General features: G+C 47.1%; 1 protein-coding gene across 5 annotated transcripts in view; it reads left to right on the forward strand.

Moving 5' to 3' along the window:
• The window catches only part of LOC105465852 (zinc finger and BTB domain containing 49), a 32,752-nt gene extending 20,327 nt beyond the window's left edge, over nucleotides 1-12,425 (forward strand). For 2 of the 5 annotated variants that reach the window (XM_011714486.3, XM_071093870.1), the window contains exons 5-9: nucleotides 3,047-3,120; nucleotides 5,637-5,719; nucleotides 5,804-5,965; nucleotides 6,476-6,604; nucleotides 11,285-12,417. In XM_011714486.3, coding sequence (XP_011712788.2) covers nucleotides 3,047-3,120; nucleotides 5,637-5,719; nucleotides 5,804-5,965; nucleotides 6,476-6,604; nucleotides 11,285-11,961 — 1,125 coding nt within the window. In that variant the 3' untranslated portion in view covers nucleotides 11,962-12,417. Of the gene's footprint in view, nucleotides 1-3,046; nucleotides 3,121-5,636; nucleotides 5,720-5,803; nucleotides 5,966-6,475; nucleotides 6,605-11,284 lie in introns of all 5 variants that reach the window. The other 3 variants (XM_011714487.2, XM_024787915.2, XM_011714485.2) reach the window with 2 other exon arrangements.
• Nucleotides 12,426-24,223: the final 11,798 nt, after the last annotated feature.

The raw sequence follows: 24,223 nt of genomic DNA on the forward strand, positions 1-24,223 counted from the left end.
CCAGCCTGGGTGACAGAGCGAGACTCTGTCTCAAAAAAAAAAAAAAAAAAAAAAACCAAAAGAGTGCTCATGATAGGGAATAGATGCTGGGTTTGTTCACGTTGAAGCACTGAGGTTCAAGTACCTGTCAGAAGGTCAGAAGGAGTTTATTATAAAATTGCTCAGGGCAGATGTTAATTCTTCTCTACAGCAGAGTTTTTCTGTTAAAAATTCTAACAACTCCATCTGAATTAAAACGGTATTAGAAAGGATCAAAGTTCCTTTACTGCTAATATCTTTAACATAGGTTTAACAGTCCAAACTTTGGAGTCACTAGGCAAACCTGCATTAGTAAATCCAGTCCCCATTTCATGACCCAAGGCTGGTTACTTACCTCTTAGAGCCTCTGTTGCCTTATCTGTAAAACATGGATAGTACTGCTTTACAAGACATTGTGTTGACTAAGTTAAATACTCTTTGCAACAATTTAGCAAAGAGCCTCATTCATAGTAAGTTCTTAATAAATGATAGCTATTATACCACTTGCTAGAATTTTTTTGTTTGTTTTTGTGAGACAGAGTCTCGCTCTGTCGCCCAGGCTGGAGTGCAGTGACATGATCTCAGCTCACTGCAAGCTCTGCCTCCTGGGTTCACACCGTTCTCCTGCCTCAGCCTCCTGAATAGCTAGGGCTTCAGGTGCCTGCCACCACGCCCAGCTAATTTTTTTTTTTTTTTTTGTATTTTTAGTAGAGACAGGGTTTCACCATGTTAGCCAGGATGGTCTCGATCTCCTGACCTCGTGATCCACCTGCCTCAGCCTACCAAAGTGCTGGGATTACAGGCGTGAGCCACTGCTCCCGGCTTACTTGCTAGAATTTTTATGGACACAACTATAGATGATTTCTAAGACATGGTGTGTGCATGCAATACTAGAATATATCAAAAGTTTACCAGAAATAAAAATATTGACTAAAGCTCTAATAATCTGGGCCTGAGTTTGCTATGTAACCTGGAGTAAATTATTTGAATGTACTATTGGATTTTTTGCATGGCTCATTCCATTAGTTTTATTTAATCTGCTTTTATATTATTTATCAGAAATATACATTCCTTAATCAGGGAGAAAGATTATTTTCATTGTCTGTTTCTAGTACAAAATAAGTAAAGAACACTTTAAAGTTTTTTCTATCACTTAAAATATTAAATGGAAGATCATTTGATTATATTTCTTTTGAAAACAAGTAATTGTTCCACCATTTTTAAAAAAGAAAAATGCAGCTTTGCTAAAAATTAACCCAGAATGCATTTCATTCCGAGTACATAGTTTACAAAATAACCAAAAACAAGAGGGCTCTAATTTAACAGTTCAGCAGATGGTGCTATTTCTGATTATTATGTAACTGATCAGCTTTTCTGAAATTTGCAAGTGACTAATTTAAAACACTGGTGTATTATTTTAACTCTCCAGTATGTGTTTCCTGAGTGGCAAAGTAACTGTCATATTAAATATTCAAAGCACACTTTCATTCATAGAAACTTGTGCGTCCTCAAGGTTTCCCCACAAGTAGAGGAGTTTAGATTCACACCAACCAATATTAATTTCTGGCTCCACCATGTAACTGGAACAACTACTTTATTTATCTGAATACAATGGTAATTGTGCAGTTTATCTGAATACAGTGTTAGTTGTATTATTTATCTCAAGAAAATAGGTGGTAATTTGATAATGCATGTAAAGGCCTAATTTCAGGTTCAGCAAATGTATATTGCTGTTGATACTTGTTTTATTGTTATTAGTAGCCATTCTATTAAAAGCTGGACATTTTCCAAAGTCTTGTCAAACTCTTTCTCTTTGGTTATTGAAAACAAACCTGAGTTTTTTCGAAGCCACATTTATCATATTCTTAAATGTAATGTCTAACTCTGTTCCCCAGAGTTTGATAGACGTGATGCATCTTTCACATTATATAGTCAGATGGCATTTTTTAATACTTGTGATTTCTAGTTTTCACTCACAAGTCGATATCAAACTCATCTTCAGATCTTAACCATGAATCTTAATCTTTGCATTTTATTTAAAATACAATTTGCAAATTGAAAAAGCCCCATATGTTAGTTGGCTGATATTCATTCTTGTTTTTGGCTTATCTTGTGCATGACACCTGCTTATTTTTACCGCTGGGTGTATTACCTAATTTCAGTGGGTTTTCCTTTTTTTTCTTTTTCTTTGTTTTGCAACAGAACACTGTACAAGATTAAAATGAGGAAAATAACAGGTTGAGACTATTAATTACAGCAATGGAAGATTTTCCAAATCCTAATATGAAACATTAGCAAGTAGCTTTTTAAATATCTGAGGCATTTGCAGTTTTGATTTCCCTGTACTTTAGGTAATTTGATACTGATTAGTGCATAGAAATCCATCTGATGATCCCCGTTTCAGTGTTATTCTTCGCAAAGCCTTGCTAGCTTCAGAAATTAGGAACACAGTGGCCCTGCACCTGAGAGGCTGCCGTGATTCTCCTGATTTGCACTTTTGCACAAAGGTAACATTGAGAAACCTGTCAGAAAGAACCAAGTGTACTTGCCAGAGGAAGTACTTTTTGGAAATATCTTCCCTTGTTTATGAACAAAAGTATGTTTTTTAGAAAGAAACAATACTGAAATAAGGACGTGTGGTGCTTTTGTTTGTTTTAAATGATATTTTAAATACATGGCCCAAGTAAAATATATCAAGGCCTGTTTAAAGTCCAGGCTTGGCGACCACCACAGCAGCCTCCACAGGGTGCTGTTTTAACAGGGAAGCACTGCATAGTGTGTGCCTCAGCTGGGACACAGCCAAGGGCTCACATGGAGGATGGGGTAGAGACACATCCCGTGTGCAGCAGGTAGCCAGGCACTCTGGCTGCTCCTCATCCTCTTGCCCACGGCTGAGTTGTGTGTGGCTCATCTTCTGGCAGTTGAATTAGAACCTGGCTAAATGTGTCAGTTTTCCTTTTGAATTTATATAATTTAAAAAACCAAAAACTTTCGTTATTGGCGTGTTCTTCTTTTCCTCTTTTTGCAGGCAGGTAACTTGCAGACTCACTTACGACGGCATTCTGGTGAAAAACCATACATCTGCGAGATCTGTGGAAAGAGGTCAGTGCTGGGCGTGTTCTTCCATGTGGAAGGGAGCATGTCTAGTCTCAGTGTCTTTGGCAGTCAGTGTCCTCTGAAGCGGTGGCTTGCAGATGAGCCACATGTGGGCTCACCCTGCCACTGCAGAACACAGGTAAATTCAAACCTTCTGGCTTTGCATGCGACACATGAGAGAATAATCAAAAGAAAATTCAAAGAAAGAAAATCTGGGACAGGAGTCGCAAAAAGAAAATGGGGTTTTACATGCCACAAAATTATTTTATATTAAAATTTTCATCATTCTAAAAATATCTCTGAAAATATAATAGATTAATGCCCCCAAGGAGGTGACTGTCTAGTAGGGGAGATGGGACTTGCCAGCCGAGTGACTAGATTTCAGGAGAGAAAGAGATGGTGGAAGGTGCCACAAGCCGTGGGTCTGTGACAGCCTGTGGGAGCTCCACCCCAGGGAGGAGGAAAGTACATTTTGATGGGTGGGTAGGATTTTGACCTGGCGAAAGAGAATCTGACTCTTGAGGTCAGTGTGTATGGCAGTTTGATTCCTCTGCAGCGTGGTATAAATGAGGAGCTCTTCCCCTGCTGTGTGTGCAGGCTGGCACCCTCAACCCTCCTTCCCATCCTTGGGCTGTACGTCAGGCCACATACTCCATCATCTGGTGGTTGTGCCAGAACGACAGGCATCAGCCAGGACTATACCAGTTACGAAGCTCCATACGCACCTTGGTTACATAGCTTTTATATTCATTTATTTAATCATTCATTGACTCAGCATTTTTTAGACACCTGCTGTATGCTAAGTGCTAGATGGGTCCACAAAAATAAACAGTACAGAGTCTCTGCCTCTCACAGGTTCATATCGAAGCATCTTGGGGCAAGAGATAGTCATTGGGGTCAGTTAGAAGTCAGAGTCCTCATATTCAGTCTCAGCACATGCTGGGGAAAGCCGAGGAAGAAGCAACTCTAGATTCAGTTGCAGGAAAACCATTGTCTCTGCCAATGGTAGAAAACAAACGAAAGCTGCGGCCGGCAGCACATCTGCCTTTCTGCTGTAGTGGCCTGAACGCTGAAAGCCAAGTTCAGGGCCCAGTATCATCTGCCGCTCCTTCCAGATGTCTGGGAACATAGACCTCCTGCTGCCTCTGATGGCGTCACATCACTGTTGGCCCCTGTGTGTCTCATTTTGCACGGTGTTTGAAATCTGAACCTTCTGAATTCAATTTCAAAGTGAGGCATGTGTTTATTATTTATTTATTTTTTTTTTTTGAGACAGAGTTTTCACTCTTTTGCCCAGGCTGTAGTGAAGTGGCTCGCTCTCGGTTCACTGCAACCTCCACGCCCCTGGGTTCAAGTGATTTTCCTGCCTCGGCCTCCCAAGTAGCTGGGATTATAGGCACGTGCCACCACACCCGCCTAAGTTTTGTAATTTTAGTAGAGACGGGGTTTTGCCATGCTGGCCAAGCTCATCTCGAACTCCTGACCTCAGGTGATCCACCCGCCTCTGCCTCCCAAAGTACTGAGACTACAGGCATGAGCCGGTGCGCCCGGCCAAGGCATGTATTTGAAACCAGGTCTATATGCAGCGTCTTCCTCAGAATATAACATACTCTGCTACAGGCGTAGTGGAAAGGAAAGAACATAGATTTCCACATCTGAGGGCCTGGGTTGGAATTACTGTCTAAGGCAAGTTAGTAACCGCCTCAGATCTTGGTTTTCCCATCTGGAAAGTGGGGTGAAGGTGCCTGCCTGGCAGTGTTGTGGAACGACTCAGTGGGATAATGGTTGTTAAACATGTAACCGATCACCTGCACACAGCATCCGCTCAGTGAATGCTGGTTCCCTTTCTTCATTTAGTTCCCTTGTTCTCAATGTTAGGACTGACAGGTATAAGTCTCTGTTGGGGCTCAGAAAGAGGAGAGCTTATTCTCTGGGGATATTCACAGTGGAGGGTGACGGCCATACCTCTTGGTCCCTGAGACTCTGAGCTCCCGTTTGCATTTTACTTTATAGTGAAAAGAGCAAGGGTCAAGGGTCACACCTGGCTAGACCAGGGCAGAACTCTCTCTGGGCTCTCTCAAGGTCACCCTCCTTGGGTTGGCACCACCCAGCTAGGGTCTCTCCCATGAGACCCCAGGAACCTTGGCAAGACTGCAAGGGTGGAAGGGGCATTTGGCTCTGAACTGGTGAGACTCCCTTTTCACTCTCTTTATAGCCCCTAAGGTAGAGATGCTAAACCATACAGTATCTGATCTTGTGCTCTGTAAAACTGAGGAAGAAAGTGTAATGAAATCAGGTAGAAAAAAATGCTTCAAAAACAAGACACTTGCATCATGTTCTGCTGTCCTTAAAAAAATAGAAAAGGATTTTTTCCATGCACATTTCAGATGAAACCAGTCCAGTTCAGATTCCGTTCTGCAGCAATGTCAGGAGCAGGTATCTCCTCCCTCAGAGAGTTGCAGTTATAAAGACCCACAGTAATGTGGAAAGGCTCTTAATTGAATTTTCAAATTACATTCTAGGTTTGCAGCCTCTGGCGACGTCCAACGTCACATTATTATTCACTCAGGAGAAAAACCACACTTGTGTGACATCTGTGGTCGAGGTACAGCTGAGTGTTTTCCTCTTCTTGATTTCTGATTCAAATGTTCTCTGTCCTTCAGCTTAACACCTGTTATGGTTTCTCTAGGGTTTAGTAACTTCAGTAATTTGAAGGAGCACAAAAAGACACACACGGCTGATAAAGTCTTCACCTGTGATGAGTGTGGAAAGTCTTTTAATATGCAAAGGAAGTTAGTAAAGCACAGAATTCGGCACACGGGGGAGCGGCCTTACAGCTGCTCTGCCTGCGGTGAGTTTGGGTTTCTGGCTGTCCCCTAGTCATCCGTGTGTGGGAAGCGCTTTGTCCCCCAGCCCTCATTAGCTGACTGTGTGTCTGGGATGAGCCCTTTGTTTTCTCCAAGGTAAAATGGGAACAATGCTGTTTTTTTACTGCCTCACATGATCTCTCGTTCATTCCTGCGTTTGTGTGTCAGGCATTTGCTGCTTGTCTTTGAGATATTAGGAACTGTCCTAAATGCTCCCAATACAAAGATGACTAAGACAGGGTCCCAGGTGCTGAGGGCTCCTGGTCCAGATGGGAAGAGGGAGGGTGGCTGGGAAAGTGGGGGGACAGCAGGTCGTGTGGCTGCACATGAAGGAGAGCGGCGGTCCCGCCAGAGCTTAGGAGCACATGCTGAGCACAGGGGGTGGGCTTCCATAGATCACAGACTTACAGAGCAGAGGTTATTCTCGTGGGCACTTGATGCTTTGTTGTGAGCCTCTGGGAGGAGAGTGAAAAGCTGGCGGCCCCCGATTTCAGGGCACCTGACTGCTCCGATGAGGACACAGAGACTCAGGATCAGGTCGCTCATGACCTGTGATCACAGCGTTGGAGCCGGGATTCCTATACACACGGCCTCTAAAGAGGGAGTGTGTGTACCCATGACAGGTAATTGAGGTGCTTATTGAATCATGGGCAAAACTATGAGTGACAGCAACTTCGATGATGATCTGTTTAGACCAAATAAGAAATGCTCAGAGTCCAGCTGTAGGGAGCCTGGATTCAGGGCACCATTCAGAGGGGTTCGTTCTGATTGTAATTGGAGTCTGAAACCAGCAGGACTTCTGCATATAACCAGAGAACACTTGGTTTTTGTCCCTCCATTTAAATTGTACACAGATCTTCTGGATACAGATTTAGGCAGCTCCATGACCACTCTGATCACTCTTAGAAAGTGAAGTTTCATCACTTTAAATCACTAATGTAGGCGTGTGCCTGTAATCCTAGCTACTTGGGAGGTGGGAGCTGGAGTATCTCTTGAGCCCAGGAGGCCAAGGCTGCAGTGAGCCGAGATCGCACCACTGCCTGGGTGACAGCGAGAGCTTCATCTCAAAGCATCAGTAATGAGTCTCAAATCACTAATTTAAAATGTCAGTTCCAAATAATTGTCACAACTGTGAACTTGATTTAAAGGTAAATTTTGTCCTCCCTCCCCGGCTAGGACTTGCTGCTGCTCAGACCCTGCTGTGGAGGAAGTGAGGCCTTCCGTCCCCTCCACTCCACTTAGGGTTCTGCCCTTTCCCTGCCTCACTAACCCTGGTTTCCCACCCTGACGAGGTCAACTTCTGGGGGATGGGGAAGAGCTGAAGAGAGCAGGAATGTTATGTGACAGGGTCAGTTTTTAACAGCTTTGAGACAATATTCCCATACCATAAAATTTACCAATTTAAAGTGAACAATTCAGTGGTTTTTGGTAGATTCACAAAGTTGTGTAACTCTCAACACAATCTAATTTTAGAACATTTTCATCACCCCAAAAGGAAGCCTTATACCTATTAGCAACCCCATTACCAGCCCAGGCCCCTGGCTGCCACTCCTCTAGGTTCTGTCTCTGTGGACTTGCCCGTTCTAGACATTTCCTATGCATGGACTCATATGACACGGGGTATTTTGTAGTCGACTTCTTGCACTAAGCAGCTATGAACATCTGTGTACACAGGCCTGTGTGGGGGTGTGTTTCCATTTTCTTGGGTATATAGACAGTTCTATTTTAAGAGGGTTTCACATGCTGAGCTTCTCAGTGTGTCGAACTGCTCGCAGGCTCGCGCGCTCTTGCTGTGTCATGCGTGCTGGGCTTCATAGTTCTCAAGTCTGCCTTCCCTGTCTTCCCCCAGCTTTTCACTGTGCTTTCCAAGACACAGGCCTGCACTACGCAGCCATGCATTTCTGTCCAACTGGCCTCTTTCCTGGCTCCTGAGTTAGTAGCAGCTTACTATAGGGAGGCTTTGTTGGGGCTTCACTGCCTTCTGGGCAGCCTCCCTGCTGATTCAGAGCAGCTCCAGCGTGCCTCTTGTCCAGTGGGTGGCAGCCTTCAGGCCTGTGTTCAGGGGCCTGCATTCAGGGGCCTGCAGGCCCACAGCAGTGTGGCGCCCACCCACCTATCCCCTACTAGACCTACTGTGCAGGAGGTGGGCGCTATTCCCCTGTGCCCTCCTTGCGACCGGACACAGGTGGAGCCAAGCTCCTCTCGACTTGAAAGACGAAGGAGAGACTCCCATACTCCTCTTTCTTGGTGGGAACTCTGTCATGACTAAAAATTTTACATATTAGGGATACTAAAAGTGCTTGTCCCATCTTGTTCAGTAATTCAACTATTGAGAATTTATCTTGAAGAAACAATGTAAAGAAAGATAAAAACTTGGCCAGGCGCGGTAGCTCACGCCTGTAATCCCAGCACTTTGGGAGGCTGAGGCAGGTGGGTCACTTGAGGTCAGGAGTTTGAGACCAGCCTGGCCAACATGGCGAAACCCCGTCTCTACTAAAAATACAAAAATTAGCTGGGCATGGTGGTGTGTGCCTGTTGTTCCAGCTACTCAGAAGGCTGAGGCACAAGAATTAACTTGAACCCGGGAGACGGAGGTTGCAGTGAGCCAAGATCGCGCCACTGCATTCCAACCTGAGCGACAGAGTGAGACTGTCTCAAAAAAAAAATAAATAAATAAAAATAAAAACTTTATGTTAGAGCAGCAAACAGTTGGAAGCAGCCAGCAAGTGCAGCAGTGAAGCTTCTAATTCACAAAATTCCGCATGTCTGAGTAAAGCATGTGTTACAGGGGCAACGCAGAAACTAAATATGCTTTCACTCTAGCATTCTGTGAAGGAGACTGAGCCTGAGCCTGACATTGTGGGCAAAACACAGATGTGAAAGCACAAAGGCAAAGGTCACTGTGATGTGTTGTTGTAGTGTTTTGGTTTCTGGTTTTTTAATTTTTTTTTTTTTTTTGAGACGGGGTTCTTTGTTGCTCATGCTGGAGTGCAGTGGTGTGATCACAGCTCATTGCAGCCTCAACCTCCTGGGCACAGGCGATCCTCCTGCCTCAGTCTTCTGAGTACTGGGACCACAGGCATGCACCACCACACTCAGCTAATTTTTATTTTGTTTTTTGTAGACACAGCGTCTCACTATGTTGCCTAGGCTGGTCTTGGACTCCTGAGCTGAAGCAGTCCTCCCTCCTCAGACTCCCAAAGTGCTGGAACTACTGGTGTGAGCCACCTCAGCTGGCCTACAGTATTTTTTATATGGAAAATGTGCCCAAAGTTTAGGCATGTAAGCTCACGTCCAGTTTGATTATTCAAGGCTTAAAAAAAAAAAAAAATAGGCCAGGCACGGTGGCTCACGCCTGTAATCCCAACATTTTTGGAGGCTGAGGCAGGAGGATCACGAGGTCAGGAGATCGAGACCATCCTGGCTAACATGGTGAAACCCTGTCTCTACTAAAAAAAATACAAAAAATTAGCCGGGTGTGGTGGCAGGCGCCTATAGTCCCAGCTACTTGAGAGACTGAGGCAGGAGAATGGCGTGAATCCAGGAGACGGAGCTTGCAATGAGCCAAGATCGCGCCACTGCACTCCAGCCTGGGCGACAGTGCAAGACTCCGTCTCAAAAACAAAAAACAAAAAACAAAAAAATAGCCTACCCATTGCTTGACTGGAGCTAGATAGCTGAGAATTCAGATATAAAGTGAAAAGTTCTAAATATTTATCCATGTGAGTTGTGCAGCTCATTCTTGGCTAGTCTGTGGCCTTTGTAAGGTTATGTGCTGAGTTCCTTCTCATCTTACCTACTCCAATGGTGGAGCTAGATTCCTTACCTTTGCCATATTCACAGAGAAAGGAAATAGAACTTGGACAGGAATGCATACAATTTTGTTAAAAGCTGAATACAGGGTCAGGCGCCATGGCTCATGCCTGTAACCCCAGCACTTTGGGAGGCTGAGATGAGCTGATCACTTAAGGCCAGGAGTTCAAGACCAGGCAGGCCAACATGGCAAAACCCCATCTCTACAATAAATATAAAAATTAGCCCGGTGTGTTGGCACACGCTTGTAATCCCAGCTACTCAGGAGACTGTGACATGAGAATTGCTTGAACCAAGGAGGTGGAGGTTGCTGTGAGCTGAGATTGTGCCTCACTACAGCCTGGGCGCCTCACTCCCAGCACTTTGGGAGGTTAAGGTGGGCAGATCACTTGAGGTCAGGAGTTTAAGACCAGCCTGGCCAACATGGTGAAATGCCATTTCTACTAAAAATATTAATACAAGCCGGGCGCGGTGGCTCACGCCTGTAATCCCAGCACTTTGGGAGGCCAAGGCAGGCGAATCACGAGGTCAGGAGATTGAGACCATCCTGGCTAACACAGTGAAACCCCGTCTCTACTAAAAATACAAAAAATTAGCCGGGTGCTGTGGCGGGCGCCTGTAGTCCCAGCTACTCGGGAGGCTGAGGCAGGAGAATGGCGTGAACCCAGGAGGCAGAGCTTTCAGTGAGCTGAGATCCGGCCACTGCACTCCAGCCTGGGCGACAGAGCCAGACTCCATCTCAAAAAAAAAAAAAAAAAAAAAAAAATATTAATACAAAAATTAGCCAGGCGTGGTATCAGGCATCTGTAGTCCCAGCTCCTCGGGAGGCCGAGGCAGGAGAAGCACTTGAACCTTGGAGGCAGAGGTTGCAGTGAGCCAAAACCACGCCACTTCACTCCAGCCTGGGCAATTTTTTTTTTTTTTTCGAGACAAACACCCGAATACACAAACACCTTTAGAAAAGGTGTTTCTAAATTATAGATTGGCTGTGTTCGATTTATGAACATGTAGTGAAACTGACGAGGAGAGCTGTGGTTTCTCAGCATGGGCTTGGCAGGTGCCCATGGTACCCACGTGCAGGGAGACTCAGTGAGAATCAAAGGACTGACGCTGAGATACTCAAAACCAAAGGTCGTAAGCTGGAGGGGTCCGCAGCTGGAGAAGCACCTCCCACAGGAATGGAAAGCCTTCCAGAGTGAGCAGGAGCTGTGAGGTGACCCCCCTCCTCAGATCAGGGTTGTTCGGTGTCTTAGGAGGGGAGGAGAGAATCCTTCCAGAATGGCCACTGTAAAAACATCCTTTTTCAGCCTGGGCATCATAGCAAGACCCTGTCTCTACAAAATGTATATGTATATTAGCCAGGCGTGGTATCACGCGCCTGTAGTCCAGCTGCTTGAGAGACTGAGGAAGGCGGATTGTTTGAGGCTGGGAGTTCAAGACCAGCCTGGGCGAGACCCTGTTTAAATAAATAAATGTTTTTCTTTTTCCAGGGAAATGTTTTGGGGGGTCAGGTGACCTCCGCAGACATGTCCGCACTCACACTGGGGAGAAGCCGTACACGTGTGAGATCTGTAACAAGTGCTTTACCCGCTCCGCAGTGCTCCGGCGGCACAAGAAGATGCACTGCAAAGCTGGTGACGAGAGCCCAGACGTGCTGGAGGAGCTCAGCCAAGCTATCGAGACCTCCGACCTGGAGAAATCTCAGAGCTCAGACTCTTTCTCCCAAGACACGTCCGTGACGCTGATGCCAGTGTCGGTTAAACTCCCCGTCCACCCAGTGGAAAATTCTGTGGCGGAATTTGATAGCCACTCTGGCGGCTCCTATTGTAAGTTACGGTCCATGATCCAACCTCATGGAGTTAGTGACCAGGAGAAGCTGAGTTTGGATCCTGGTAAACTCGCCAAGCCCCAGATGCAGCAGACACAGCCTCAGACCTATGCTTACTCGGATGTGGACACCCCAGCCGGTGGCGAGCCGCTGCAGGCCGATGGCATGGCCATGATCCGCTCCTCTCTGGCTGCTTTGGACAACCACTGCGGTGATCCCCTGGGCAGTCGAGCATCTTCCACCGCTTATAGGAACTCAGAGGGCCAGTTTTTCTCCAGCATGACTCTCTGGGGCCTAGCGATGAAGACGCTGCAGAATGAAAACGAGTTAGACCAGTGATGTACCGCGCTTCTCCACAGTAGAGGTCTGTTTGCAGTTTGGCAGGCTGGTGTCAGGGCTGTAGGAGGACCCGGTTTCCCCATGATGGTTCCTTCTAACTAGCCAGAGAATAGGTAGCTTCCCTCCTGATGATGGCACATAATCTGAAGCATCTTGAACTGAGGGTTGAGGGGGAGGGCCTGCTGGCTCACCGTGAGGCAGCTGCGGGAGGGAGCGCTGACGTCACAGAAGCCAAAGGCTGGATGCTGTCTCAGCAGCTTCAGCTAGCGGGAGAGCGCATGTGCAGTGTCAACCACTGTACGTGTTGGTCATGTTAAAGGAATTATATATGTATAGTATTACAAGTATTTTTGCATTTTTACAAGATTGAAATTTGTAGCATTTTGTATTATTTACACAGAATTTATTTGTATATGAAACTCATACCATAATTTAATTTGAATAAATGAAACTTTTCTATATAATAGTAATATGTGTCCTCTAGCATTTTTATGAATCTAAAGACTAGGGGTATAAAAATAAATAGCAGCGAGCACGCACTCTGCAAGGATAAGAACCTCATTGGTCAGCCTCCTCCTGGTACAGCGGGTTTCTGAGTGGTCAGAACAGCCCGACTCCTGGCTGCCACTTACTGGCAAGGTCATGGGTGAGCTATTCACCCTGTCAGGATCTTCTTTGGGGTTTCTTTTTTGCAGTATGAGAGGAATATCTTCCAGCATTTTTACAAGGCTTGACTGATCTGAGCACCCACTTGAAAATACCTACCCAGGGCCTGGCCCTTGACAGGGCTTTCTAAATATTTACTTCCCCTTCCCAGCAGGCTCGACGGCCTCCACGGGAAGGAGATGTGCCTGTGGTGCTGTCACTAGAATATCAAGGTGAGACTGTGGATGTGGCACGTCACAGTGATCTGCTTATAGCACTGCCTGCACGGAGGACTGTGTGGAGAGCACCCTCGAATACTCTTGAGCAGCTCTAACTCAGAAGTACAAGATAAACGAGAGACCAGTGAGGAGGAGAGGATTTTCATAGAAAAACAGCACAGTTGCAGAGTAGGGCATCAGCTCTGAAGTCCATTACAGGTGCATTTCGTGGTTTCCCAACCATCAGCTGCACTGCGCTCCTGCCAGGCTGGCTCAGCGAGCATCTGTTGTCCCCGTTGCACACATGGAGTGAACTTGGAACACAGTGGCCACACGTGAATGCAGATCTTCCTCCTTCTTCCCCGTGTCCTGTCCTCTCGTGGCCTCCTCTGGCTCCTCCTTCATCCCAACTCCTATAGCTCTTCAGCCTCGCAGCACCTACAGCCCATCCATCCCCTTGGCTGTCCCTGTGGACCCTCCTCAGCCATGGTTCACCCGCCAACCCCTTTATCCATTTCACCTGGTGAACCTCTAGTGCTACACAGAGGTAGCCCAGCCAGGCTAGTGAGCAACAGCCATTCTCCAGTTTCTACAGCTCTCCTGAGCCCCCACCCTATCCTACAGTCCCCTCTCCTTGATCCAGGCCACATGCTACCCTAGGCGCTTGTGTCACATCTTCTCAGACCTCTGCAGCTTGCCTGTCGTGCTTATGGCCTTGCTTCCTATTTCTCTCAGAACCTAGAAACAAATAGGGGCCAGGCATGGTGGCTTACGCCTGTAATCCCAACAGGTTGGGAGGCTGAGGCAGGCGGGTCACTTGAGCTCAGGAGTTTGAGACCAGCCTGACCAACATGGTAAAACCTCATCTCTACTAAAAATACAAAAATTAGGTATAGTGGCACACGCTTGTAGTCCCAGCTACTCAAGACGCTGAGGCATGAGAATCTCTTGAACCTGGGAAGCAGAGGTTGCAGTGAGATCGCACCCCTGCACTCCAGCCTGGGCAACCGAGCAAGGCTGTCTCAAAAAAGAGAAAAGAAAGAAAAGAAGAAGGAAGGAAGGAAGGAAGGAAGAAAGGAAGGAAGGAAAGAGAGGGAGGGAGGGAGGGAGGAAGGAAGGAAGGAAGGGAGGAAGGAAGGAAGGAAGGAAAGGAGGGATGGAGGGAAAAGAAAAGAGGAAAGAACGTTCCTCAAGCTCCCACAACACCTCCCTACCTTCCCACATCTGTGCCCGTGGACTCTGCACTTTCCCATCTAAAACCAACCTGCCCCCAACCCCTGATTTCCCACCTCTGCTTTTTCTCATGAAGTCTTATTATCACCATCTGACCATCTGACCTACTATATATTCTTCCCCCATTAGGATGTAAGCTCTCTCTCTCTCTCTTTTTTTTTTTTTTTTTTTTAATAGAGACGGAGTCTCACTACGTTGCCCAGGCTAGTCTCAAACTCCTGAGCTCAAGTAATCCTCCCGCCTAGGCCTCCCAAAGTGCTAGCATTACAGGCATGAGCCACCAAGCCTGGCCAGGATATAAACTCTTTGTGTCTCTTTTGTTCACTGCTTTATCCTCAGTGCCCAAAACAGTGCCTGACACTAAATGCCCAGTAACAAATTGTCAAATGAATGTCTTTGGAATACTTTTTAGTCAAAATATTGGACCTCCTAGATTGATTTATTTTTTTCTCCTGAACCTTGTTCGTCAGACACTTGTCCCATTACTCCACCGAAACACTTTTTGCCCAGGTATCCCACGACCTGCCCACTGCTAAACCCAGTGAGAATTCTCAGTCCCCATCCTAATGACTCTTAGGCAGTATATGACACTTCAGCAGCAAGTGAATTCCATTTTTCTCCTTGAAACAAGAACCAAGAGGACCACTCCTGCTAGGTTTCCCCTTCATGCATGGGTGGCTCTGACTTGGACTCCTTCCCCTACCCCAACACACATTGTAAAGTTGGGGTGCCCCAACTTTAAGAGCACAGGCCCTGCCTCTCTGGCCTTGCTCTGTCCCTAGGCCATCTCCTCAATGACAGAGCAGGAGCACCCTCATCTTGGACAAACAACTCCACTTTTTAAGTTCCAGCCCCCTTTCTAACCTCATGCATTTCAAAGAAATCACTTCTCTTCTAACAACAAGCAGCCAGGAAGAGCAGACAATGAAACACAGATAAGACAGCTTGGGCACAGAGGGAGGAGGGAAAGTCTCTAGGGTAATCACCAAACTTTACCCTCATACAATGGGCCCCAGTAAAACAGTGGGCCCTAATAAGCACATTCCTTTCCCTTTAGGCACACTGAGACAGGGAAGCTAAAAGCAGACAGGTGGTATGCCTGCAGCTGCAGGAAGATGTGTGGGAACAGACGCAAAAACTCTCCCTCCCAGACAAGACAGAGACACAGAAACATTCTGAGCCTGTGATAAGCTCTCCCACCCTGAACCCTTAAATACTCTTAGTCTGTAAGAGAGAGGGCCTCTGACCTAACTCGGCCAGAAGCCCCTCTCAGGTTTACTCTCCAAAATAAACCTATATTTGTTGAGTGGCTTTTCATGTTTCTTTCCTCTTTATTTAACTCTTACACTCACATCTCATGGCCTTAAGTACTGTCTGCCTGTGACTCTTCCCAGAACTCTGGATTCCTGTCCTGAGCTGCCTACTAGCGTCTTCACAGACATCCCAGACCAAGAGCTTTCAAGACCAAGCTCCTTGTCTTTTCCTCAATTCATGGCCACCTTATTAAATGGCAATCCTGTTCCTCCAGGATTTTTAATCCTGAGCATTTTACTCAGACTAAAAACCTTAAGAGTTATCTTACTTCATCAGGAAGCACTTATGGACTTGCCTCCTGTATGCCAGGCACTGGATTTGCCAAAGGCTCAGAAAACAAGACACCTAGGCCAAGTCACATTTTTTAATAAATCTGCTTGATGAGGACAATAATTTGCTCTTGTAGAATAAAACTTTAGGGAATAGCATTAAAACCAAAGGTCTAGGCTGGGCTCAGTGGCTCATGCCTGTAATTCCAGCACTTTGGGAGGCTGAGGTGGGTAGATCACTTGAGGTCGGGAGTTCAAGACCAGCCTAGCCAACACGGTGAAACCTCTTCTCTACTAAAAATACAAAAATCAGCCAGGTGTGGTGGCGGGCACCTGTGATTCTAGCTACTCGGGAGGCTGGGCAGGAGAATCGCTTGAACCAGGAAGCAGAGGTTGCAGTGAGCTGAGATTGTGCCACTGCACCTAAGCCTAGGCAATAGAACGAGACTCTGTCTCCAAAAACAAACAAACCAAAACCCCAAAGTTCTCTTCGTTCACCTTTCCTGTCTCTTCCTTTTCTGTCCTTGTTACCCTGGCCCCAAAGCCTTATCCTAAAGAAAGAAAATCTCAGGAGAAAAGGCTTGGATATGCGTGAATGCAAACTTGGACAGCAAATTATCTGACAGTGGACCAGACCTTGACCTTGTGCTGTACACACAGCATGGGCCATTCACAGCAAGAATAACAGCATGTGTGTGTGTTCTCACATGTGTGCACACACCTTTTATCCCAGTTAGGACACCAGGACTGTGTTCTTGGCTCCATCGCTAGCTGACTATGTGACAAATGCCCTCTTCTCACTGATCCTCAGTGTCCTGACTCTGCAATGGCTACAGAATTTCCATTTTAGAGCTCTATGATTTTCTAAGAATGGCCCATGGCTAGGTTTTGGTAGAACCTTCCAGGGTCAAGACCTGGCTTCCATTACCAAGTTGGGAGCAGAGGCCAAGAGGCTGGGCAGGTCATCAGAAACCCCCCAGCATCTTAAAATGTCTGAGTGGAAAGGGAACTTAGCAATTATATCCTATTTTCATGGGCTTCAACCTTTTATGACTCAGCTGGAAGACTTGTTGACAATGCAGATGTTTGGAAATGATTCTATAGGTTGAGGCAAGGCCTAGGAATCTGCATTTAGCTGGTTTTCCAGATGATTCTGAGGCAGGGAGTGCAAGGGCAGTACTTGCAGGCACGCTGATCTAGTGTGAATTCCGTATTGTACAGACCCCCCATGATGAGAAGTGACTTGCTGGATAATAACAGTAGCAAGGATGTATCATGTCTATCGTGTGCCAGCACAATGGTAAACACTCTGCAAGTCAACTCAAGCTTCATAAGAACCCCATAAGGTGTATCTCATAATTGCCCCATGGACAGTTGGGGAAAGTGACTCCCTGAGAGGTCAAGGAACTTCCCCAATACCACCTAGCCAGGAGAATTGGGTCCCAAAGTTCCAGGAAGACCTGGTAGCAAAGTCCCAAGCCAGGATCAGATGCAGCCTGGAACAGAGTGCAGGGCTCACCTGCCAGGTTGTGATGGATCTGGAGAGACACCTGCTGCTATTGTAGTCACGATACTCATCACCCATCCCGCTCCAGGAGCGTCTTGCATTCTTCCCCATTATTTTAACTACTTTTTGAGACAGAGTCTCACTTTGTTGCCCAGGCTGGAGTGCAGGGGTGATCATTGCACATGGCAGCCTCAACCTCCTATGCTCATGTGATCTTCCCACCTCAGCCTCCCAAATAGTCTGGGACCACAGGCGAGTACCACCACACCTGGCTAATTTTTTTTTTTTAATATACTTTTTGTAGAGCTGGAGTCTCACTATGTTGTCCAGGCTGGTCTGGAACTCCAGGCCTCAAACGATCCTCCCACTTCAATCTCCTGAGTAGCTGGGACCGCAGGCGTGCACCACCACATTCGGCTAATTTTTAATTTTTTTTTTTTTTTTTGTAGAGATGAGGTCTCACTATGTTGCCCAGGCTGATCTCAAACTCCTCAACTCAAGAAATCTTCACACCTTGGCCTCCCAAAGTGCTGGGATTACAGGCGTGAGCCACCACACAGCCACTTCTTTTTTTCTTAAATTACTTAAGTAATAATACATGGACAACAGGAAAATATATCAGAAAATACAAAGAAGTAAAAAGGAAAAAAAACCTTCATGCATCGCACGCGTTCTCTCGTGAAATCCCTTGACAGTCCGATATGGCACACTGTTCACATCTCGGTTTATTTCCCATCAGACATTTCCCTCTGCAATCAGACACAAAGAAATATAGACACTTGAAGGCTTTTTGTTGTTGTTATTTGTCTTTTCGTTGTTGTTATTTGCCTGTCGCCCAGGCTGGAGTGCAGTGGTGCGATCTCGGCTCACTGCAAGCTCCGCCTCCTGGGTTCACGCCATTCTCCTGCCCCGGCCTCCCGAGTAGCTGGGACTACAGGCGCCCGCCACCACGCCCGGCTATTATTTATTTCCTTCCTTCCTTCCTTTTTTTTTTTTTTTTGTATTTTTAGTAGAGAAAGGGTTTCACCATGTTAGCCAGGATGGTCTTGATTTCCTGACCTCGTGATCCGCCCTCCTCGACCTCCCAAAGTGCTGGGATTACAGGCGTGAGCCACCGCGCCCGGCAAACGCTTTTTAAAGTACCTTATAGCATACATCCTACTTTGTAATCTGCCTTTCATGTAGCAAATTGCCATAAACATCTTCCCTTGTCAGAAAACGTGTGTTTCGACACTGACTCTGAATCCCTGTGAAATTCCTGTCACTTCCCTTCAGCTCAGGACGTTGGTGAAGGTCCCGTAGGGTTCTGAGCAGGCAGGAGGAGCTCAGTCCAAGCTCCCTCTTCCCTGAATTCCCAGGGCTACAGCATTTCCTTCCAGCCGCCAGATGGCAACATAGCCACTGGCAACCGGCAGAGACGTGGCCCGGCTGTTCCCTGTGTTAAGGCCACCATCAGAGGCAGCATTTCTGCAACCCTGGGCAGGTGACCAAGGGCATTAGGGACCTTCCCCTTCGACCCCCAGGGGCCCGTTGAAGAGTGGCTCTCTCTTTTGCCCCGGTTTGGAGGCGCGTGTCCTGAGAAGGGAAGTCAGTTGCTCAAGTATCTTTCACCCTTTGAGCTGCCTGTGGCCTGGACTTTAGCGTTCACACTGGAGCTGCCCTAGGAGCAACCCCGCCCGGGGCCCCACCTCCCAGCTCCCAACAGGCGCTGCATCTGACAGTGGTGTGAACTCAGCCAAGCTCCCAGTGGGGCCTCGGTGACTCCGCCTGTAAAAATGGGCTTAAAAACTAGCTCTAGGGGCCAGGCGCTGAAATCCCAGTACTTTGGGAGGCTGAGGGGGGCGGGTCATTTGAGGCCAGGAGTACCCAGCCTGGCCAACATGGTGAAACCCCATCTTTGCTAAAAATGCAAAATTTAGCCGGGTGTGGTGGTGCCCATCTGTAATCCCAGCTACTTGGGAGGCTGAGGTGGGAGAACTGCTTGAACCCAGGAGGCAGAGGTTGCAGTGAGCCGAGATCACACCACTGCACTCCAGCCTGGGCGACGGAGTGAAACTTCTTCTCAACAACAACAAAAATAGCTCTAAGAGGTTGGTTAATGGGTACACACATACAGTTAGATAGAAGAAATAAGTTCTCGTGCTTGAGAGTACAATAGAGAATATAGCTAACAACATTGTATGGTATATTTCAAAATGACTAGAAGAAATGATTTGAAATGTTCCAACACAAAGAAATAATACATGTTCAAGGTGATTAATATTCTAAACTGGGAGGTGGGGCCCCGGGCTGGTGCTCCTGCACTGATCTTTACACGTGGTATGCATGGATCAGACTGTCACATGGAACCCATCAATATGCACAAACAGTACGTATCAAGATAATAAATACCTTTTAGCATAGTAAACATTATCCTAAGTAAAAGATGCCATGCCCAGAAGGCCAGAAGGTCACATACTATATTATCCTTTTTTTTTTTTTTTTTTGAGACGAAGTCTCACTTTGTCACCTAGGCTGGAGTGCAATGGCACAATCTCGGCTCACTGCAACCTCCACCTCCCGGGTTCAAGCAATTCTCCAGCCTCAGCCTCCTGAGTAGCTGGGATTACACGCACACACCACCACACCAGGATAGATTTTGTATTTTTAGTAGAGACGGGGTTTTGCCGTGTTGGCCAGGCTGGTCTCGAACTCCTGGCCTCAAGCAATCTGCCTGCCTTGGCCTCCCAAAGTGCTGAGATTACAGGCATGAACCACCACGCCCGGCCTATTATCCCATTTTTATGAAATATCCAGAGCAGGCAAATCCATAGAAACAGAAAGTAAGTTAGTGGTGACCAGGGGCTGGGGGAGAGGGAATGGGGAGCGACTGCTCACTGGGTTTCTGTGAGGGTTGATGAAAAAGTTCTGGAACTAGAGAGTGGTTGTTATGGACTGGAATGTGTCCCCCTCCCCCTAAAATTCACATGTTGAACCCCCTAATCCCCAAGGTGACTGTATTTGGAGCTGGAAGTATTTGGAGAAGGAAGTAATAAGGGTTAAATAAGGTCGTAGGGTGGGGCCCTGATTCCATAGGCTTGGTGTCCTTATAAGAAAAGGAAGAGACACCAGATTTTCTGCCTCTCTCTGCACATCGAGAAAGACCACGTGAGGATACAGGGAGGCTGGGCTGTCTGCAAGCCAGGAAGAGAGGGCTCACCAGAAATTAACCCTGCTGGCACCTTTTTTTCCTTTTTTTTTTTTTTTTTAAATAAAGAGACAAGGTCTTGCTCTGTCATCCAGGCTGGTGTAGAGTGATGCAGTCTTGGCTCACCATAGCCTCCCTCTAGGCTCAAGCAATCCTCCTGCGTCAGTCTCCCTAGTAAACTATAGGCACACGGCATCATGTCTGGCTAATTTTTATTTTTTGTAGAGATGGGGTCTCACTTTGTTGCCTGGGCTGATCTCAAACTCTTAGCCTCAAGCGGTCCTCCCTCCTGGGCCTCCTAAAGTACTGGGATTACCGATGTGAGTCCCTGCACCGAGCCTGCTGGCACCTTAAGCCTTAGACTTCCAGCCTCCAGAGCTGTGAGAAAAAAATGTAATCCCCCCAGTGTATGGTATCTTGTTATATCAGCCAGAGCAGACTAATAAAATGGGGATGGTTGCACGACCTTGTGCACACACTAAATGCCACTGAACTGTACACTTTAAAATGGTGAAAATAGTAAATTTCATGTTATGTGTATTTTACCACAATAAATAATAATAACCACCAAGTAGCCCTGTCCCACAAGACTGCTGTGCGGATGACCTGAGGTTAGCTGGGGCCCAGGTGGCTGCTTTCAGAGTCCACGCCCACAGGCTGAAGCTGAATCCAGCTCCCCTGGGGTTCAAAGTGGAACTTGGTCCCCTTCTTGCCGCTTCTTGCCAAAGAAGTGGGAACAAACCGGGTGCGGTGGTTCAGGCCTGTTAATCCCAGCACTTTGGGAGGCTGAGGTGGGCAGATCACCTGAGGTCAGGAGTTCCAGTCTAGCCTGGTCAGCATAGTGAAACTCCATCTCTACTAAATATACAACAATTAGCCAGGCACGGTGGCAGGCGCCTGTAATCCCAGCTAACTCGGGAGGCTGTGGCAGGAGAATCACTTGAACCCAGGAGGTGGAGGTTGCAGTGAGCCGAGATTGCACCATTGCACTCCAGCCTGGGTGACAGAGCGAGACTCCACCTCACAAACAAACAAAAGAATACAAGAAGCAAACAAACAAACAAACAAGCAAACAAAAACACACAAGTGGGAACAGCAACTACAGGGCCTGGTGTTCTGGGGCTTTTTTTTTTTTTTTTTTTTTTTTTTTAATGACGGAGTCTCGCTCTGTCACCCAGGCTGGAGTGCAGTGGTGCAGTCTCAGCTCACTGCAGCCTCCACCTCCTGGGTTCAAGCAATCCTCTCTCCTCAGCCTCCTGAGTAGCTGGGATTACAGGAGCGTGCTCCCATGCCCAGCTAATGAGTTCAGCTGCTTCTTAAATATATTCATGCTGGGGAGCCCGATTTTTGTTTGGAAAATTCTGTCACCATAAAGTATCAACTTCAGTTGAGGTCAAATGATTGTTGAGCGGCACCTGGAGGGATGAGAGAGGCAGCTCAGAGAAACCAGGCCATGACCTTGGTCCTGTGACTCGGTTTTCCCCTCTGTGAAGTGGGAGAGTAATAACCATGCCCACCTTCTAGGGCTGCTGTGAGGAACAGAGGAAATGGCCCATTAAGGGCCAGATCACAGCCTGGGATGGGGGTAAATCCACAATTCATGTGGGCCTTCGTGGTTGTTCTCTCTTGCAGGGGCCAAGGGAACAGGATTCCAGTCCTTCTCATTCACTGCATCTCCTCTAGGCCCAGAACAGTGCCAGGCACATGACAGGCACTCAGGAGTTATTTAATGAACGGATGGTGGAGGTGGAGTTTGTATTAAACAAAATAATTTCGTTATTCTTGTGTCAAAATGACCACTAATGATTTTACCTAAAATCCAAGCAAGTTAGTTACTGTTATGGGTTGAGTTGCACCCCCTCCCAAATTCACATCTTGGAGTCCAAACCTCCAGAACCTCAGAATGTGGCCTTACTTAGAAATACAGTCAGTGCAGATGTCATTAGTTTGGATGAGGTCCTGCTGGAGTAGGGAAGGCCCCTGTTGTGACAGGTGTCCTTGTGAAAAGGAGAAATTGGGACGTAGACATGCACTCAGGGAGAGCGCCCTGTGAACACGAAGGCAGAGGTCAGGGTGAGGCCTCCACAAGCCAGGGAGCATCGAACATTGCACCAAAGCACCCAAAGCCAGGAGAGGGCCTGGCACAGATTCCCTCTCAGAGCCTCAGAAGGAAGCAAACCTGCAGACGCCTTGATCCTGGCCTTCCAGCCTCCAGAATGGTGAGAGCAGAAATGTCTCTTTTTAAGCTACTGAGCTCCTGATACTTTGCTACTGCAGCCCTAGCAAACTAATGAAGTTACTCAGGTTTGAAGGCTTCAAATGCAATATATCAAGATCCTACAATTTAATTCACCCTGTACCTGGGTCTGCAGATAATGATAATTTCTGAATTCTGAGACAAGGAAGTGCAGAAAACTAAGCAAAGGGATCCAATTGAAAGCTTTTGAGAGTCTGAACTGTCCCGGAGGAAAGTATTCATTCTCTCAGCCACCCCTGCACCATTGGTGATCTCCCTAATTTGGAGTCTTCATGATGACTGGAGGACTCGGGGTCTCTAGGCCCCAGTCAGCCCCTGCTCATGTCTGCAGCCAGGGGAACCCATCCTCGGGGGTCCAAGCTTGCTCAGAGCCAGACATAGGTGTGTCTGCATCTTGTTCCTCACCACCTCCTGCAGGCCTTGGAGCTGGCCATGCCCTCCACCACCCCCTGGCCTGTTGTAATCCTGCACACATACCCAACCTCTGCCAAGCAGCGGCCCCACCTGCCCAGGGGGCTCTCCTCTCAAAACCTGTGGGGCAGTGGCACTAGTGCCCCCAATGCATGGCACCAGTAGTGAGTGCTGAGTGGCCCAGTAAATGAAGCTGCCTGTAATTCTCAAATCCTAGAGTCCAGGGCAGCGAGGCCCATAACAGACAAGTCCTATTGCTAATGGAAGCTGGTCATTTTATTTTCCACCTCCCAGATTCTCAAATTACCAGGTGAATTTATCAGGGCCCTTTGCTGTAGACTGCCGGACCACTGACTGTAAGAAAGAAGAGAGAGCGAGAACTCTCAGCTTTGAGGAGAGACACCTTTTCCTTCTGGCTAAGCTGGTGGTTCTCGTTGGGCTGCAGGCTTTTCAAACACGTATTCGTGACACGTTATGTAGAAGCCCAGTCCACAGGACAGAAAAACTCGATGATCCAGTTGATAGGAGGATGGGAACCCAGAGTCCTATGTGCCTGGCCCCTCATCCGTTTTTCCCCTCTAGGCTTGAGCTCCAAGAGACCCCCAGAAACTTCAAAGAATAACAGTGAAACCACTGACCTCGGGGACAGAAGAGACTCCAGGAAATGACCAATCAGTCATGGAGATGCTGTCCTTCTGGCTTCTATATATCAACTCTGGCCAGTTCCACTATTTTGTGTTTATAAACACGTGCCTTGCTCCAAGAAGACTATGGAAATGCCAAGGGAAAATAGAGGTGCAGGATGAGATGAAGCCAGGGGGTATGGTTCCTACATAGAAATGCATAACATGCTGTTATGAGCTGAATGCCTGTGTCCCCCAGAATTCATATGGTGAGGCTCTAGCTCCCAGTATGGCTGTATTTGGAGACAGGCCCTCTAAGGAAGTAATTAAGGTTAAATGAGGGCGTAAGGGTGGGACCCTGATCCAATAGGATTCATGCCTTTATAGGAAGAGATACCAGAGACCTCACTCACTCACCTTCCATGAGCACATACCAAGGAAAGGCCATGTGAGGACATGGCGAGAAGGTGGCCATGTCCCACAAAAATTCATATGTTGAAGTCACAAACCCCAGGACCTCAGAATGTGACCCTGTTTGGAAATAGAGTCATCTATATATCATGAGTCAAGTTAAGATGAGGTCACACTGGAATAGGAT

This window comes from Macaca nemestrina, chromosome 3 (assembly GCF_043159975.1).
Source record: "Macaca nemestrina isolate mMacNem1 chromosome 3, mMacNem.hap1, whole genome shotgun sequence".
Lineage (NCBI taxonomy): Eukaryota > Metazoa > Chordata > Mammalia > Primates > Cercopithecidae > Macaca > Macaca nemestrina.